At 33.3% G+C, this 13,418-nt stretch overlaps 1 protein-coding gene across 1 annotated transcript in view; it reads left to right on the forward strand.

The window, feature by feature from the left end:
* The window catches only part of LOC143226012 (serine/threonine-protein kinase unc-51-like), a 116,367-nt gene that overhangs the window by 28,101 nt on the left and 74,848 nt on the right, over positions 1 to 13,418 (forward strand). Inside the window, exons 5-6 of the mRNA XM_076456384.1 lie at positions 3,815 to 3,851; positions 12,069 to 12,119. Coding sequence (XP_076312499.1) covers positions 3,815 to 3,851; positions 12,069 to 12,119 — 88 coding nt within the window. The remainder of the gene's footprint in view (positions 1 to 3,814; positions 3,852 to 12,068; positions 12,120 to 13,418) is intronic.

A 13,418-nucleotide genomic window follows, 5' to 3' on the forward strand; every position in this document is an offset into this window, starting at 1 on the left:
TTCTCTTTAGGTTCTCTTTGTAGATTCATCCATGATTGGATATGGTGTACCTGGCTATCCAGAAACTCAAGCTTTTGGCATATAGGTTCTGCTGTTTTACACAGAGTGTTGGGGTTTAATTTCTAAAGTTGACATGTATCTGGCTTAGTATCTGTTTCAAGTCACTTTCTCAAAGATAATGGCATGCATACCAGGAATGTTGCATCAAGGGGAGGTTGAACCCTCTTCAATCAGTAGTGTCAACCATGACTTGTTTTTGAATTGTTTTTTCAACAGAGGTTTTTTTACATATACACTCACCATTGTTTAAAGCAGACTTGTGGATTACTGTGTGATTATTGCAACCATATATTTTTGAATCCCCAGTACTCTATGGACCCCACATGTTGTTTTGAAAATTTGGTCCCAATGACCATTCCAGTTACTTAACAGCTAGATTCAGGCTACATGTTCTTTCTTTACACGTGTTTGTGACCTGAATATTATATGCCATGTATCTCCTGTACCTGCAAGATTATTTTTCATGGCTACTGACTTATGAATATCACCAGTTGGAATAATTTGCACTGTTTGGCCACAGACCAGTTCTTACTCAACACTTTCTGACAGGAAAGGGATTCAGTCATTTTCTGTGATTCATCTGCTGAGTTATTTTTACTACGTCCAAACAGATTTTAATCTTGGTCATGTTTAATAAGGGTCTTGTTTTGTTTTGTTGCCTGCACATATTCCTATAAATATATTATACAACACATTATTCTGTGCTCTTTTGGAAGACAGTGTACATCTTGTGAGTCACGTGTAATCAGATTTGTTTTTCATGTCCTCAGCAGCCTGATTGAATTGGAGATCACTTTGCAGTCTTGTATGTGGACCTCCTCCAATACCTTTATCATATTATTTGCCCATGCTTACAATCTCTTCAGCTGTGGGTTTTTACCTACACACCTTTAGTATCTTAAGTATTTATGCTAGGACACCTACATAGAGAGTATCTTTTATTTTTACCTTATTTTTATAGGATCCCACTCTGTAATGACTGTTTCCCAGACAGGTGTGCTTTTATCAAATCAGTTCTGCACTGACAACCATTATTTCACTATAATTGCTAATACTACTTATTGCAACAGGCTTTTTAGAAATGAGGTGTTCCATAAGACCAACTAGGAGCTCACCAGGTAGTATTACCATACTGTGTTGGACTGCCACTCATGGACTATCATGAGTGAAGCTAAAGGGAATCCTGTCCATCTCTGCTGATCATCAGATTGAATAAAGCAAGGTATATATTTGCTTTTAACAATTTAGGGAACTTTGTTTACCTATTGCACTGTTTCCAGAACACTACTCCTCAGGAGTCCCCAGTGTGCATTATTCCCTCACCCAATTCTGTTAGTGGAGTTAGGGAGTCCTTATTACATGTAGTTTCCAGACACTGGAGTGATGGACAGAGGCTTTTCCTTGAGAGTGTTAGAGTGAATTCCTCCACTCCTAGAGAAGAGGGATGGTTGGGAGCCCTCTTACCCAGGTACCTGGATGTTTTTTCCAGATGTCAGTAAAATCAGCACCAGCCAACATGGGAACTTACTTGTAGCATGGGTTCATATTTGACACTCAGCTATCTGGTTGGGGTGTGAATAGCCCTTCTTTTTGATCAATATCTATTTAGTATATTGTTCATGGAAGGAGATCCACTATCTCCTTGTAATTCCAAATGCAAAGTTGTCCCATCCTGCATCCTTGGTTGAGCAAAGTTGTTCCACATCATCCCCATAATTCTGGGAGCAAGTGGAAGGTTCCTTGCTTAGTTGGTTGTAGTGTGAAGATGAACATTCATAATTTCAGCCTGGATGGGTTTGTTTCTTTGGTTAACATAGTAGCCTAGGATGTTGCCATTCAGGCATTTTTAGGTGGAGGAGAAAGTTTGTATGCTTTGATGTTGATTACTTTTTCATCATGATTCTGGTGGTTTGGAACACGTCATTTAATAGCTACAGGTTGGGATCCCATCAGAAGTATTTCTCTATGTATAAACTTTGTGGTCACTTATCCTAGTGATAAACACTGGATATTCATGATGACAAAAAATCCACTTGAAGTAAAAATGTATTCTAAAATGGCTAGTATTGGTATAAAAACTTTTAATTAAAATAAAGTACAGAAAAATGTGAACTTCAGGTTAACAAAGAGAGTTTGCAGTAGTCATACCAACCATCTTTAGAAAATATGGGATATAAGGGTGAGGGAATAATCATATAATATGGGATTTTAATTCCAACCCCATGTAGTGAAACCTTGGCTATCTGGTTGGAGCTGACCTGTAGTGATGATCACTCTGTTACAATTTCACCATTGATACAGGAACTAAGTTTCAGGTAAAGAACATACCTTCCCTGGATATAGTGTGGTTCTTCCACTTGAGTATCACTTTTATCTTGGTACACTCAAGATTACAATACAATTATCACCAAGAGTAATTGAGTTGAATATAAAGGACTGGAGCACATGAGAAAAACAGACTAATGCTTAGATGGGCAAAGAAGATACCCTGGCATTTCATTAATAGCTATAAGTGTTATTAGAGGTGAGTATTAGTTTAAATACATTTTCAGTTTAGGAAAATGTTAGCTTTCAGCTAATGTTGTAGTTATTGATCACCAACCTTGCATTAGAAATTACAAGAAAAACTGTGAAATAATTCTTGAAATTCATGAAAATATTATGTAGAGATTTGGTAATTTTTCTCAAATTTTTTTGTGTATGTTGAATGTGTAGGAACTTCTGAGTACAGCTTATTTCAATAACCTATCACATTACAATAGCTCCTACCATCAAACAATGTTAATATTTCTTTTTTAAGTTAATAAAATATTTAGTTTCATCTGCTTTTGTACTTTTAACTAATCACTAAATCTGTCTTTTGAAATATTAGATCTTTAAGTCTATTATTTTAGAGATTAGATACTTGTTCCTGGAATACCACACAATTTTGTGTACTTACTTGTATGTAAATGATCTCTTTAAGAAAATATTTCATATGCTGTAAGTTTTGTATTTTTTCTTCTGTGTTTTTGTAAAGCCTAAGATTTGAATGTGTGTGTATACCATGTATTTATTTATTTCCATAAATTTATTATTTTATCTTAACATTTACTTTTTTACTGCATTATGTAAGGTTATAAATTTTAAAACCTTACAAGATTTACTTCAAAGCTTATAAGAGTCATCAGAGGAAACATGTAACAACAGAATAAAACAAAATGGGTAATTTGCAGTAACAAATGACTTAAGAAAATTATATATAATTAATATAGAAAAAAAAATTAATCAGTGGACATTTCTATGCTCTCTCATATTCAACAATCTTGTAAGGTAATCAGTTGTTTAAAATATATATTTATGAGATAATTAAAGAGAACATCAAGGATTAAATTGAGGAAGAATGGTCCAGAACAGAGTTTAATCCATTGAGGATTCAAGCCATTAGTGTTATTGGTCTTCTGATTAGAATTTCAAAAGGTTTCACTTCTTTCAAAATCCAGATTTAACCACTGGACAGCACTGTAGCAGTTGAAGGTCATTACTTTTTATTGTACTAATTTAATATTAGATCATAAATTAGTAGTAATATTCTGAGATTGATGCAAGTTGTAGGATAAGTCAAGAAGATGGTTTTGAGCCATTGTTATATAGTAATATGTTTTATAGAAAATTTATTATACATATTTTTTGTCTTAACTTGATCTGTTAACTGATAGACAACTCCTGTTTGTTTGCATGTGCAAATAACAGTCTGTTTTTTCATTTTTTAAAGTTTTGCAATGGTGGAGACCTGGCTGACTACTTTCATGGTAAGTCATCATTGTTCAAACTACACACACACACACAATAGCTTGACTCTTTATTCAGGCCTATACCTAATAATTGATTGGGCTTCCTTTTCCTCAGTTAACAGTCATGATACAAATTGGCACAAAACTTAAAAGGTGTTGAAAGGTGCCCTTAAGATTTCTCCTCTTGAGTCATTAATATTATACTTAATTCATGGATTGAGATATCCAGAGTATGGTTGTAGCAGATATGTCTTTCAAGTTTATCATACAGATGCTAAGTTGGAAAACTGATGATTATGGTGGCTGTAAGGTGCCTTAAGTCTCCTTGTTTCCCAAATCATGCATTTACAATTTGGGCATGGTGGGTGGGGAGCATTATCATTGTAGAAATACTCATTCCCATCAGGTTACACATGGAGTAACACTGGACACTTAATCAGAAATAGTTCTGAGGTAAGAGTTGGTATTTGTCTTCTTTTCTGAAGGTACCAAAGAGCCTAGGAGATGCCAGTAAACATGCTTCAAACCATGACTCCACCATTAGAGGCATGGACAGGTGGAACAATGCAAAATGTTTAGTGATTTGTGTGACCTTCTCCAGGTTTGCTGTCCAAGGTAAAGTGTTACTTGTTGCACCACCTCATTTCTTGTCAGTACTCTTTACTCCACTGAATTTGCATCATTTGAGGCATTTACTCTTGTTGATATGTGAGATAAAAAATTTATATAATGGTCTCCTACTGCTGTAGTCAATTTGTTGCAGTTTTTTGTAAGGTACAGCTGGAGATGATTGTGGATTGTCCTGCATTGAATGTATGACATTTAGTTCATTGTTTAATGACAGTTGGACTTTATCATCCTGTCTAACTGCCTTTATCCTGTTTGTGTTACTACATGTTTCTAACCACATTGTACCCTCAGAATAGACTGATTCACCTTTTACTATTGCTGATAAACTCCAGTGACCAATGTCTTGGACCATTGTACTAATGAAACTGTTATGACTCCTTTGACACCTGTTAAATACCCACTAGGGCTGTGACGATTACACGATTAACCGGTTACGGTTTGGTTACAGATTTCCTAACCGGTTAATCTAAGATTTTTTCCAAGAAAAATAAACGAGGGAAAACAATACGATTATCGACATTTGCATGTAAATATTCCATTATTTGACCTTGACTTTGGTATGTTTGCCTATTGCGATTTTATGAACTGCTTGCCTTTTTGTTTGGTTAAATTTTCGTTGTTGTTGTTGAAAGCCTTTAGAGTTTTTGTTAACATTCGGTGCGGCCGTCATACACAAATTCCTAGGGCTGTGACGATTACACGATTAACTGGTTACAGTTCGGTTACAAGGCAAAGATTAACCGGTTACAAAAGTCCGTAATCATCGCAGCCCTAATACCCACCCACTATCGTACCTTGTTTAGCAATGCAATATATTTTCTTTGCTTTATATATATATATATATATATATATGTCTGTTATACTGACTGCAAATGTACTTGTCAGTCATTTGTAGTGCTGCAAAGATCACTTGACACATCATGTGACCAACCTAATCTGCAGCTTAGGTTAGGCCCAATCTGAAAGAGTTTGTAGGTCCTAATAAAGTGTTTAGCCAGTGTAAATATTCAAATGTCTTGTTATTGAAACCAAAATGTGAGGAAATTGAATGCTACATAAAAGTAAAATAAATTATGCACTAAGAAACAAATGTGAATTCTATTCTACAAAAAAAATAATAACAGAAAAGAATATACAGATGAGTTAGTAATGCACTTCATGTCTAGTTATGCTTTTACTTTACTGACACAAAAGTGATTGAGAAAGTATTAAAATCCTGCAAAACTAAATATTGTCACAACATTGAGCAAACTCATTACTGAATAAGCCAGAGAAATGAAATAGAATATCTTCAAGGCATATTTATGATAAAAAATTAGAACACAGATAATTCGTATGATCATCTATGAAGGAAGCCTCAAATTTTTGTTTCATAATTTTAAGTTCAGGGTTTGTGTTAACCTTTTTCAATCTGATTAGCATCTTTCAGGTGTAAGTGCATATTTATATATGAAATTTCAAAACTCAAGAACAAAATAGTAATCATAACTCAGTTTTGAAAGTTTTTTTACTCAAATATTTTAGGACTGATATTTTGTCATTAAATATCATTTATTTTCACAGAAAAAGTTTCAAACATGCACTTCTGCAAAGCTATGAAGAGCCTTGTGTGTAGACAACGTATTTGCAAGTTTTCTTTACAGAATATTTCTGACTATTTCTTTGTATGATTATAAATCTTTAAGAAACTATCATACACTGAAAAGAGAATTTCAAAGTTTTTTCTCATGTGAAGGATTTCCTATAAAAAGATGAGTAAGATGGAAGTGTATATAATTTTGCTAAAATTTTATAACATGTATACATAGAACTATTGCAAAGATTGACAAGCTATATAGAGTGAGCATTGGTGGAGTGAATGTTACAAGTCTCAGATATGCAGAAAACACTAGTTTAATAGTCGAAACAGCAAAAGGACTACAGCAGATTGAAGATGAGGTTACGATAAGAAGTGCAGAATTTTGACTCACAGTGAATACCAAAAAAACAAAGATGATGACAGTGAACAGAGAACATCAAGACATAGAAAGGATTAGCGTTATATGTGATGAGATTTGGATTGTAGGTAATATCATTATGATGGATGGCAAATGTGAGATAGAGATAAAAAGATGAATAAAAATTGTAAAATGTAAACTTTTTGCAACTAAAAATGTCTTGACAGCAAAAAGCATTAGTGTCAAATACAGAAGAGACTAACTAGATTCCTTGTACTGTCTACTTTTGTACATGTAGGTGAAATGTGGACAATTAGCAAGGATATGGAGGATAAGATCAATGCATTTGAAATGTGAATGTTCAGAAAAATATTGAAAACATTTGAAACAAAGTCACCAATGAAGAGGTAATTAGAAAGACTATGTAATGAAAGTGTAGATGTTATAGTCATGTGGTCAGAGAGCAGACAATATAGAGAACATTGTTGGAGGGCAAGACCAATGGAAAGAGACAAAGGTGGAGACTAAGAAGGAATTAGATAAAAGACATGTGAATGGGTAAAACTGGACTGTATGCAGGATGCATCAAAGTTGCACAGGAAAGGAAACATGGCACACCATGATAATTAATCTTCAGTAAGAGAATACCAACTTCAGACAATATTTCCTTCTTTTCTCTGATTTTAACAGGAAAATGTATCATTTTTACCTGTTTATTATCTCATACATTTAACCATAATAGTAACTGATCTAACTGTTTTCAAAATAATCAGAGATGACGAGAAAACCCACTTTTAGAGAAAAATATATATGTAAAAATGGCTTGTTTGGGTTGAGAAAATTTTTATGTAGAGGAGCGAACAACATTTTGACCTTTTTCAGTCATCATCAGGCTCACAAAGAAAGAAAGTGGTAACTAACAGAAATGATTACATCCAAAAAATGAAGAACATCCTATCAGACACAAACAAATTTAAACCAATACACACAAATCCAACAAAGATGCATGAAATGCAACTAAAAAAAATACTACTAAAAATGAAAATAGCCAACACAATTTCAAGAACACTTTATTCCTACCTACGCAAGACTGACTCATGCAGACCACAAATATATACAGCATCCCCATAAACCAGATTCTCCATTACGACCGATAATGTCCATATATGAATCGTTTAATTACAATTTTGGTAAATACATAGCATGGGCATTCCCCAAATATGTAACATCAGCCAGCTCATTCATCAAAGACTCTTTTAATTTCAAGTCAAATCTTAATCAACTTAATCATAAAGCCTTAATGGCCAGTTTTGATGTTATATCTCTCTTTACAGAAGTCCCAACTGCTGAAGCCTGCAGGATAGCCTTAGAACTCTATATTCGAGACCCTAACCCATCAACAGACATTCCCAGCAACCAATTAGCAACCCTTATAGAAATTTACCACGATGAAGACAAACTTCATGTTCAACAACTACAATTATATACAAACAAATGGTCTAAGCATGGGCAACCCAGTATCACCAGTTCTAGCCAGTATTTTTATGGCACAAGTTGAAACACAAACAGTTAACACAGCATTACATCCACAACTATACTGGTACAGATATGTAAATGACACGATTGCAGGATTCATATCTACAGAACACCACACTTAATTTTTTCAATCACATTAATGCTATACATCCCAACATTAACTCCACATGTGAACAGGAAGAAAGCAATCAAATATCATTTCTTAACCTCAGAATTACAAGAACTGATACACAATTTAAAACAAAAATCCACCGAAAAGTCACTCATACTGGACTATACATTCCTTGGGACTCAGCATATGAAACAAAACAAAAACTGAACATACTAAGAAACCAAATAAACACAGCAATAAAACTATGCTCACCAGATAAAATTAATGACGAATTAGACAAAATAAAACAATACTTCATCAACATCAGTAAGTTTCCTCCACAAACCATAGAAAAATTATATGTACACACCTAAACAATAAGCAAAATCAACTAAGAAAAGTAAATAACAAAACTAAGGTCTATACAATGTAAAGACTGCACTGACAAACACCACACCAACATTATTTATAAAATACAATGGGATAACTGCCATGACTTCTATATTGGAGAAACAAGTAGAAAAATGGAAACTAGATTCAAAGAATATAAAAAGTCACCTTCACACGTTTTCCAACACTGCAAGTCAAATAAACACAACATAACCATAGAAAACACCCGAATACTAAATAAACAAACATAAAGAAATGCAAAATTAAAGAAGCCTTACTTATACAACAACTTAAGCCCAAAATAAACCAATACAAAGGAATACCTTTATACCCATATTAATAAATATCATCAAACATCTAAGCATGCCCTCTACATTCCTACACTCAGTTACACAACCCCCTTCAAACATGTGGTCAGCTATTAGTCAGTTACCTCTTTCTTTCTTTGTGAACCTGACGATGACCGAAGAAGGTTGAAACATTGTTCGCTCCTCTTCATAAGCATTTTCTTAACCCAAACCAGCCATTTTTACATATATATGTTTTCAAAATAGATCCAAACATAGTTCAAATACCACTGAAAAATGAATTAAGTGGTATGAGAAAGAACCTGTGTTTTTGTGTAAAAATGGCAAGACAGCTGTTTTGCACAGTAGAACAATGTAATGTAATAGGAAGCTTATACTTTGGATGAAACCACAAATAAAGTTTTTATAGTTTCTTTAATTGTTATTTTCATCTCTGAGAACATTTGAAAGCTAAAAAAATTTCTTCTATAGAGAGTACAGTAGATGATGACAAAATATCCTAATGGTACAGTGTGACTAGATCCTTGTTTAATGTATTCACAAAATTCATACAAACAAAGTAACCTACAATTTATTGAGGGTAAAGTATTTTTATTAAATATAAGTTAATCTTAGCCCAAAATATTGGTACCTAGTCTGATCTGATGCTTTTCTGACAGGTTATGTGATAAGCCTTTAGTGAACTCCCATCTTATCTCCTGTTGCTCCTATCAGTTGTTCCTGGAGTTAGCTGTAATGAACCGGTTAATCAAATTAGAGAAGTCCTTACTGTGAAGTATCCAATACCTTGTTCATTAGGGTATTTTTCTTTTCAACACCCATCTTAATTAGGCTTACCTTTCACCTCTTTTGCCTTGTCCAATAGGCTTTCAGTTCTTGTACAGCTATAGAGGTTTCATTGTTTTGGGGTGGGATCTCCATGGTATCCCCTAGGTTATGCTCATGTGGTTTTTTTCACAGCTAGTGGAATCGCTGCCTTATTTCACTAGTGTTTGAACCACTCTCCTAGTTCTTGTTTTATCCTTCCTGTGTCTTCCTTTCTTGCCCTATTTGCCTTTGATGTTTCACATACTCTTAGTCCTTTTACATATCTTCTCCTTTCTCTGGAGGGTTTTTTCCCTAACTTTTTGATGGTTCATGAATAACTCTTTTATTTGGCCACCTTCCCTTTGTTACATTTTACAGTTTTATTCTCAGCCTGATCACAGTAGACTTCTATGCCCTGTACATGCTCTATTATATTGAATGTTATATTTCCATGGCCATATAATGCACACTGCAGGAATTGTGTGTTCTACAAGATTACTTGTAGATATATTCTTGTGCTAACATTAAAAAAAAAAAAAAATTACCCATTCCAGACCATACTCGCCTGTAGTGAAGCAGAAGGGGATAGCTGCCCATCCCTGCTGTTCCTTGTATTGAATAAATTAGTTATGGTCTGCTTTTAAAAATAGGGTTTCATTGTCATTCATTGTATTGTTCCAGGTGTTGCCATTCATCTGGACTCTTCACCATGTTTTATCTACCTTTTCTTCTAGTGGAATTTGAGATTTCTTACCATTTTCCAGTTCCAAGCCTCTTGGGTGGTGCACCATGGAAGCATTCTCCTGAATGATTTAATGAAATAGAGCAAAATATTGAAATGATTATTCAATCATTCAGTTAAGAATAGGGTGATTGTTTTCTCTTGGTATAGATATTGTGATATTCTCCATTATTAAACATAGATAAATGAGAATAAGATGTCAAAATTGCCATTCACCCCTTTTGAATGGGATCCCTCATTCTTGCCTCATGTGGTTGTCGAGTCCCTATGGTTGAGTTTTTGATTTAGATTTGAACCAATCAACAAATTTATACATGTTACTGATGTTTGTATTCTTCTCTCAGTTATACTCTTGTTTCTTCATCCATACTGTTGGTCACAGTGGAGGTATTTTCAGATTATTAAAGTTCTTCCCTTTTCAGTAACATTCAGTGCTTATTATTTTGTAGATGTTAGAGTGTTTGGGATGGTTCTGGTAATGTTACTTGACAGAGATGGTTTACATTACACAGTTATCTTTTCAATGCTGATGTAGGGTTTTCAGATTGAGCTATCAGTTTATTGTATAAACATGTGCCCTGTTCATGGGTCTGAGATTCTTGATTTCCTTCAGTCTCATGAACTTGAGGTGAAGACTAAATGATCCTCTTTCCTATCTCGACATGGATGGTAGTTCCTGGTGGCCTGGATTATGGATTGTATTTGACTGATAGTATGATTCTCGTTTCACCTAATGCTTCTTTCTTCTGCCAAAACATGAGGTGCTAGTTCTGTAGATTTGAACAGAGGGAGTCACATGTATCATGAGAGTATGTCTCATTCTTATTAGTGGAGGGCCAATGTATTTTGATTTATATTTGCATGAGAGACACATTGGAATCAGTCAATTCCAATGGAAGGGAGATAAGTGGCTTGTGACTTAAAAAAAGTGTTTTTTGAATATAGAGTGAAAGTACTGAATGAGAATATTTATGGAAGTGTAAGTACTTATATAAAATACATTTTAGGATATGAAAATTATAACTTTAAAATATTTTAAAATAATACTAATTATTATACTGCCTTCAATAATGTCATATACGTAGGAAAATTTTACTTGATTTTTTATTTCTTATAATGACATTTACATCTTTAGAAAAATTTACAGTTACTTTTATTCTGCAGAGCATCAGTCAGTATCATTTGTATTTTGAATGTTCTGTGAAGACACATTAGCAAGTGTGCTTTAGTTACATAGGTGATGGAAAATTATGTATTTATAATAAGTATGATTCATTAAAACAAACACTTAGGAATACAAATGTATTCTACATATGAGCTTTCTAAACTTTAATATTTTTTTTACTTTACCACTAATTTCTCTAAGAAACATTTTCAGTGCCATTAGTAGATCATGACAAATGCAGTCTGATCATTAGTTGGACAAAAAATATTTTATAATTAATAAACAGTGCTTATGTTAATAGCAGTATCTTCTGTTAAATTTTGTATTTTTGTTTCTTCCTATTTAGAGCTTTAAATAGCCATATTCTTCAAATGAAAACAGTGTACTTGTATGAATTTCTGCATTTACCAAAGAAAATATATAAATGCAATTTAAGAGGTTTATAAGAAAGTTAAAGTATAAAATAATGCTCAGGTTAAAAGTCATGACACACCCAACCTAACATTAAAATATTTAAAGTTTTATCATAACATTTTGGTGATTTACTGATAAGTGTTAATTTGGCTTTATAAGGGTTTGTGTTCAAACAGCTGTATGTTGTGTGAAGGTTATATTGTTTTTATTTACAGCCAATGGTGCTCTCAGTGAAGCTACTTTACAACTCTTCCTCAGGCAAATAGGTATGATTTTTTTTTCCTTTTTTAAAATTGATAACCAGTATTTATTTATTAGCATGCAACCACTGTATGTAATAATTTGTTATTACAGTAATCATTAGTATTTCATTGTACATTTTAAATCTATTCAAAATGGGAGAAATTCTTTATTTTGAACTGGCTCTTTTTCCTTCCAAACTAGGAATTTCTAATATACATGCAATCATTTGGTGCATCCAGCATCGTCTGCATATGGCTTTGGAATTTGATCAGAGTTTTTTCAGTTTGTTTCTGACATATATTCTAAATATGAATTAATTAATTCTTTTTCCACACTTAGGAGTTGACTCCCAATTTTACCCAAGTTAATGTAATATAGCACTTGTAGTAGCCACATAACAAGCTCATTTCTTTCCCATTTGGAATGTCCATGACTTTCTTCTTTGTTTAATTTTAAATGCATTACTTTAATTTGAACTAATTTCAAACAGATATTTTTTTCTGTGTACATGCATTAGACATGTGATTCATATCTTTGGAAAAATACTGCTTCCTCTTCAATTTAAAACTTGTCCTTTGTTATTGGCCTAATTATTTAATTTTATTTAACTTTCGATAAGCTACATAGATAGTGACAATTCATTTACTGAAAATCCTAATCTAAAGGGATGTTCCTCCCAAATAGCAAAAGCTCCATCTATGATTAGGTTATGCAGTTTTGGCCATATTTTGAGTATTATTACATAATGAACATGTACAAATCTAAGCTTTATGCTCATATTGTTCATTTATTAGGTGTTGTAATTTTAACTACTTGTAAGTAAAATTCATTAATAGACTATGATCGTGCTGACATTTATAGCAGCGAGTGGTAACAACATAATTTGAGAAGATTGTAAAAGTGAATCAAATGGTGTTCAAGTGCATGATGATGAATAGGCAATGAGAGAAGATGATGCTAGCTCTAGTGATGATAGTCCAGATGATGATCCTAAATCTAGCTAAGGAAGGTGTAAACAGTACTGACAGTGGGAAATGTTTGTCCCATTTGCAATGTGTGAAGGGGTAGGAACACTGGGAATTATGTGCTTCAACCTCAATGAATGAATTAATACATTCTGCCTCATTACTTTCTGAAAGAATGAATATATTTGGTTTATCTGTAGATGTAAATGTTTACATTACTCATCTTACTGTTGTTACTTTTAAGTTAATATTTTCCACCAAGTGGTTATGTGTTCTTGTAAGAATAATAAATGTATGACAAAAACTTAAATTCTATGGAGAAAATATTATTGTTATTAAAAAAATGATGACAAAATT

Source organism: Tachypleus tridentatus, chromosome 1 (assembly GCF_004210375.1).
Source record: "Tachypleus tridentatus isolate NWPU-2018 chromosome 1, ASM421037v1, whole genome shotgun sequence".
In the NCBI taxonomy this organism is placed as follows: Eukaryota; Metazoa; Arthropoda; class Merostomata; order Xiphosura; family Limulidae; genus Tachypleus; species Tachypleus tridentatus.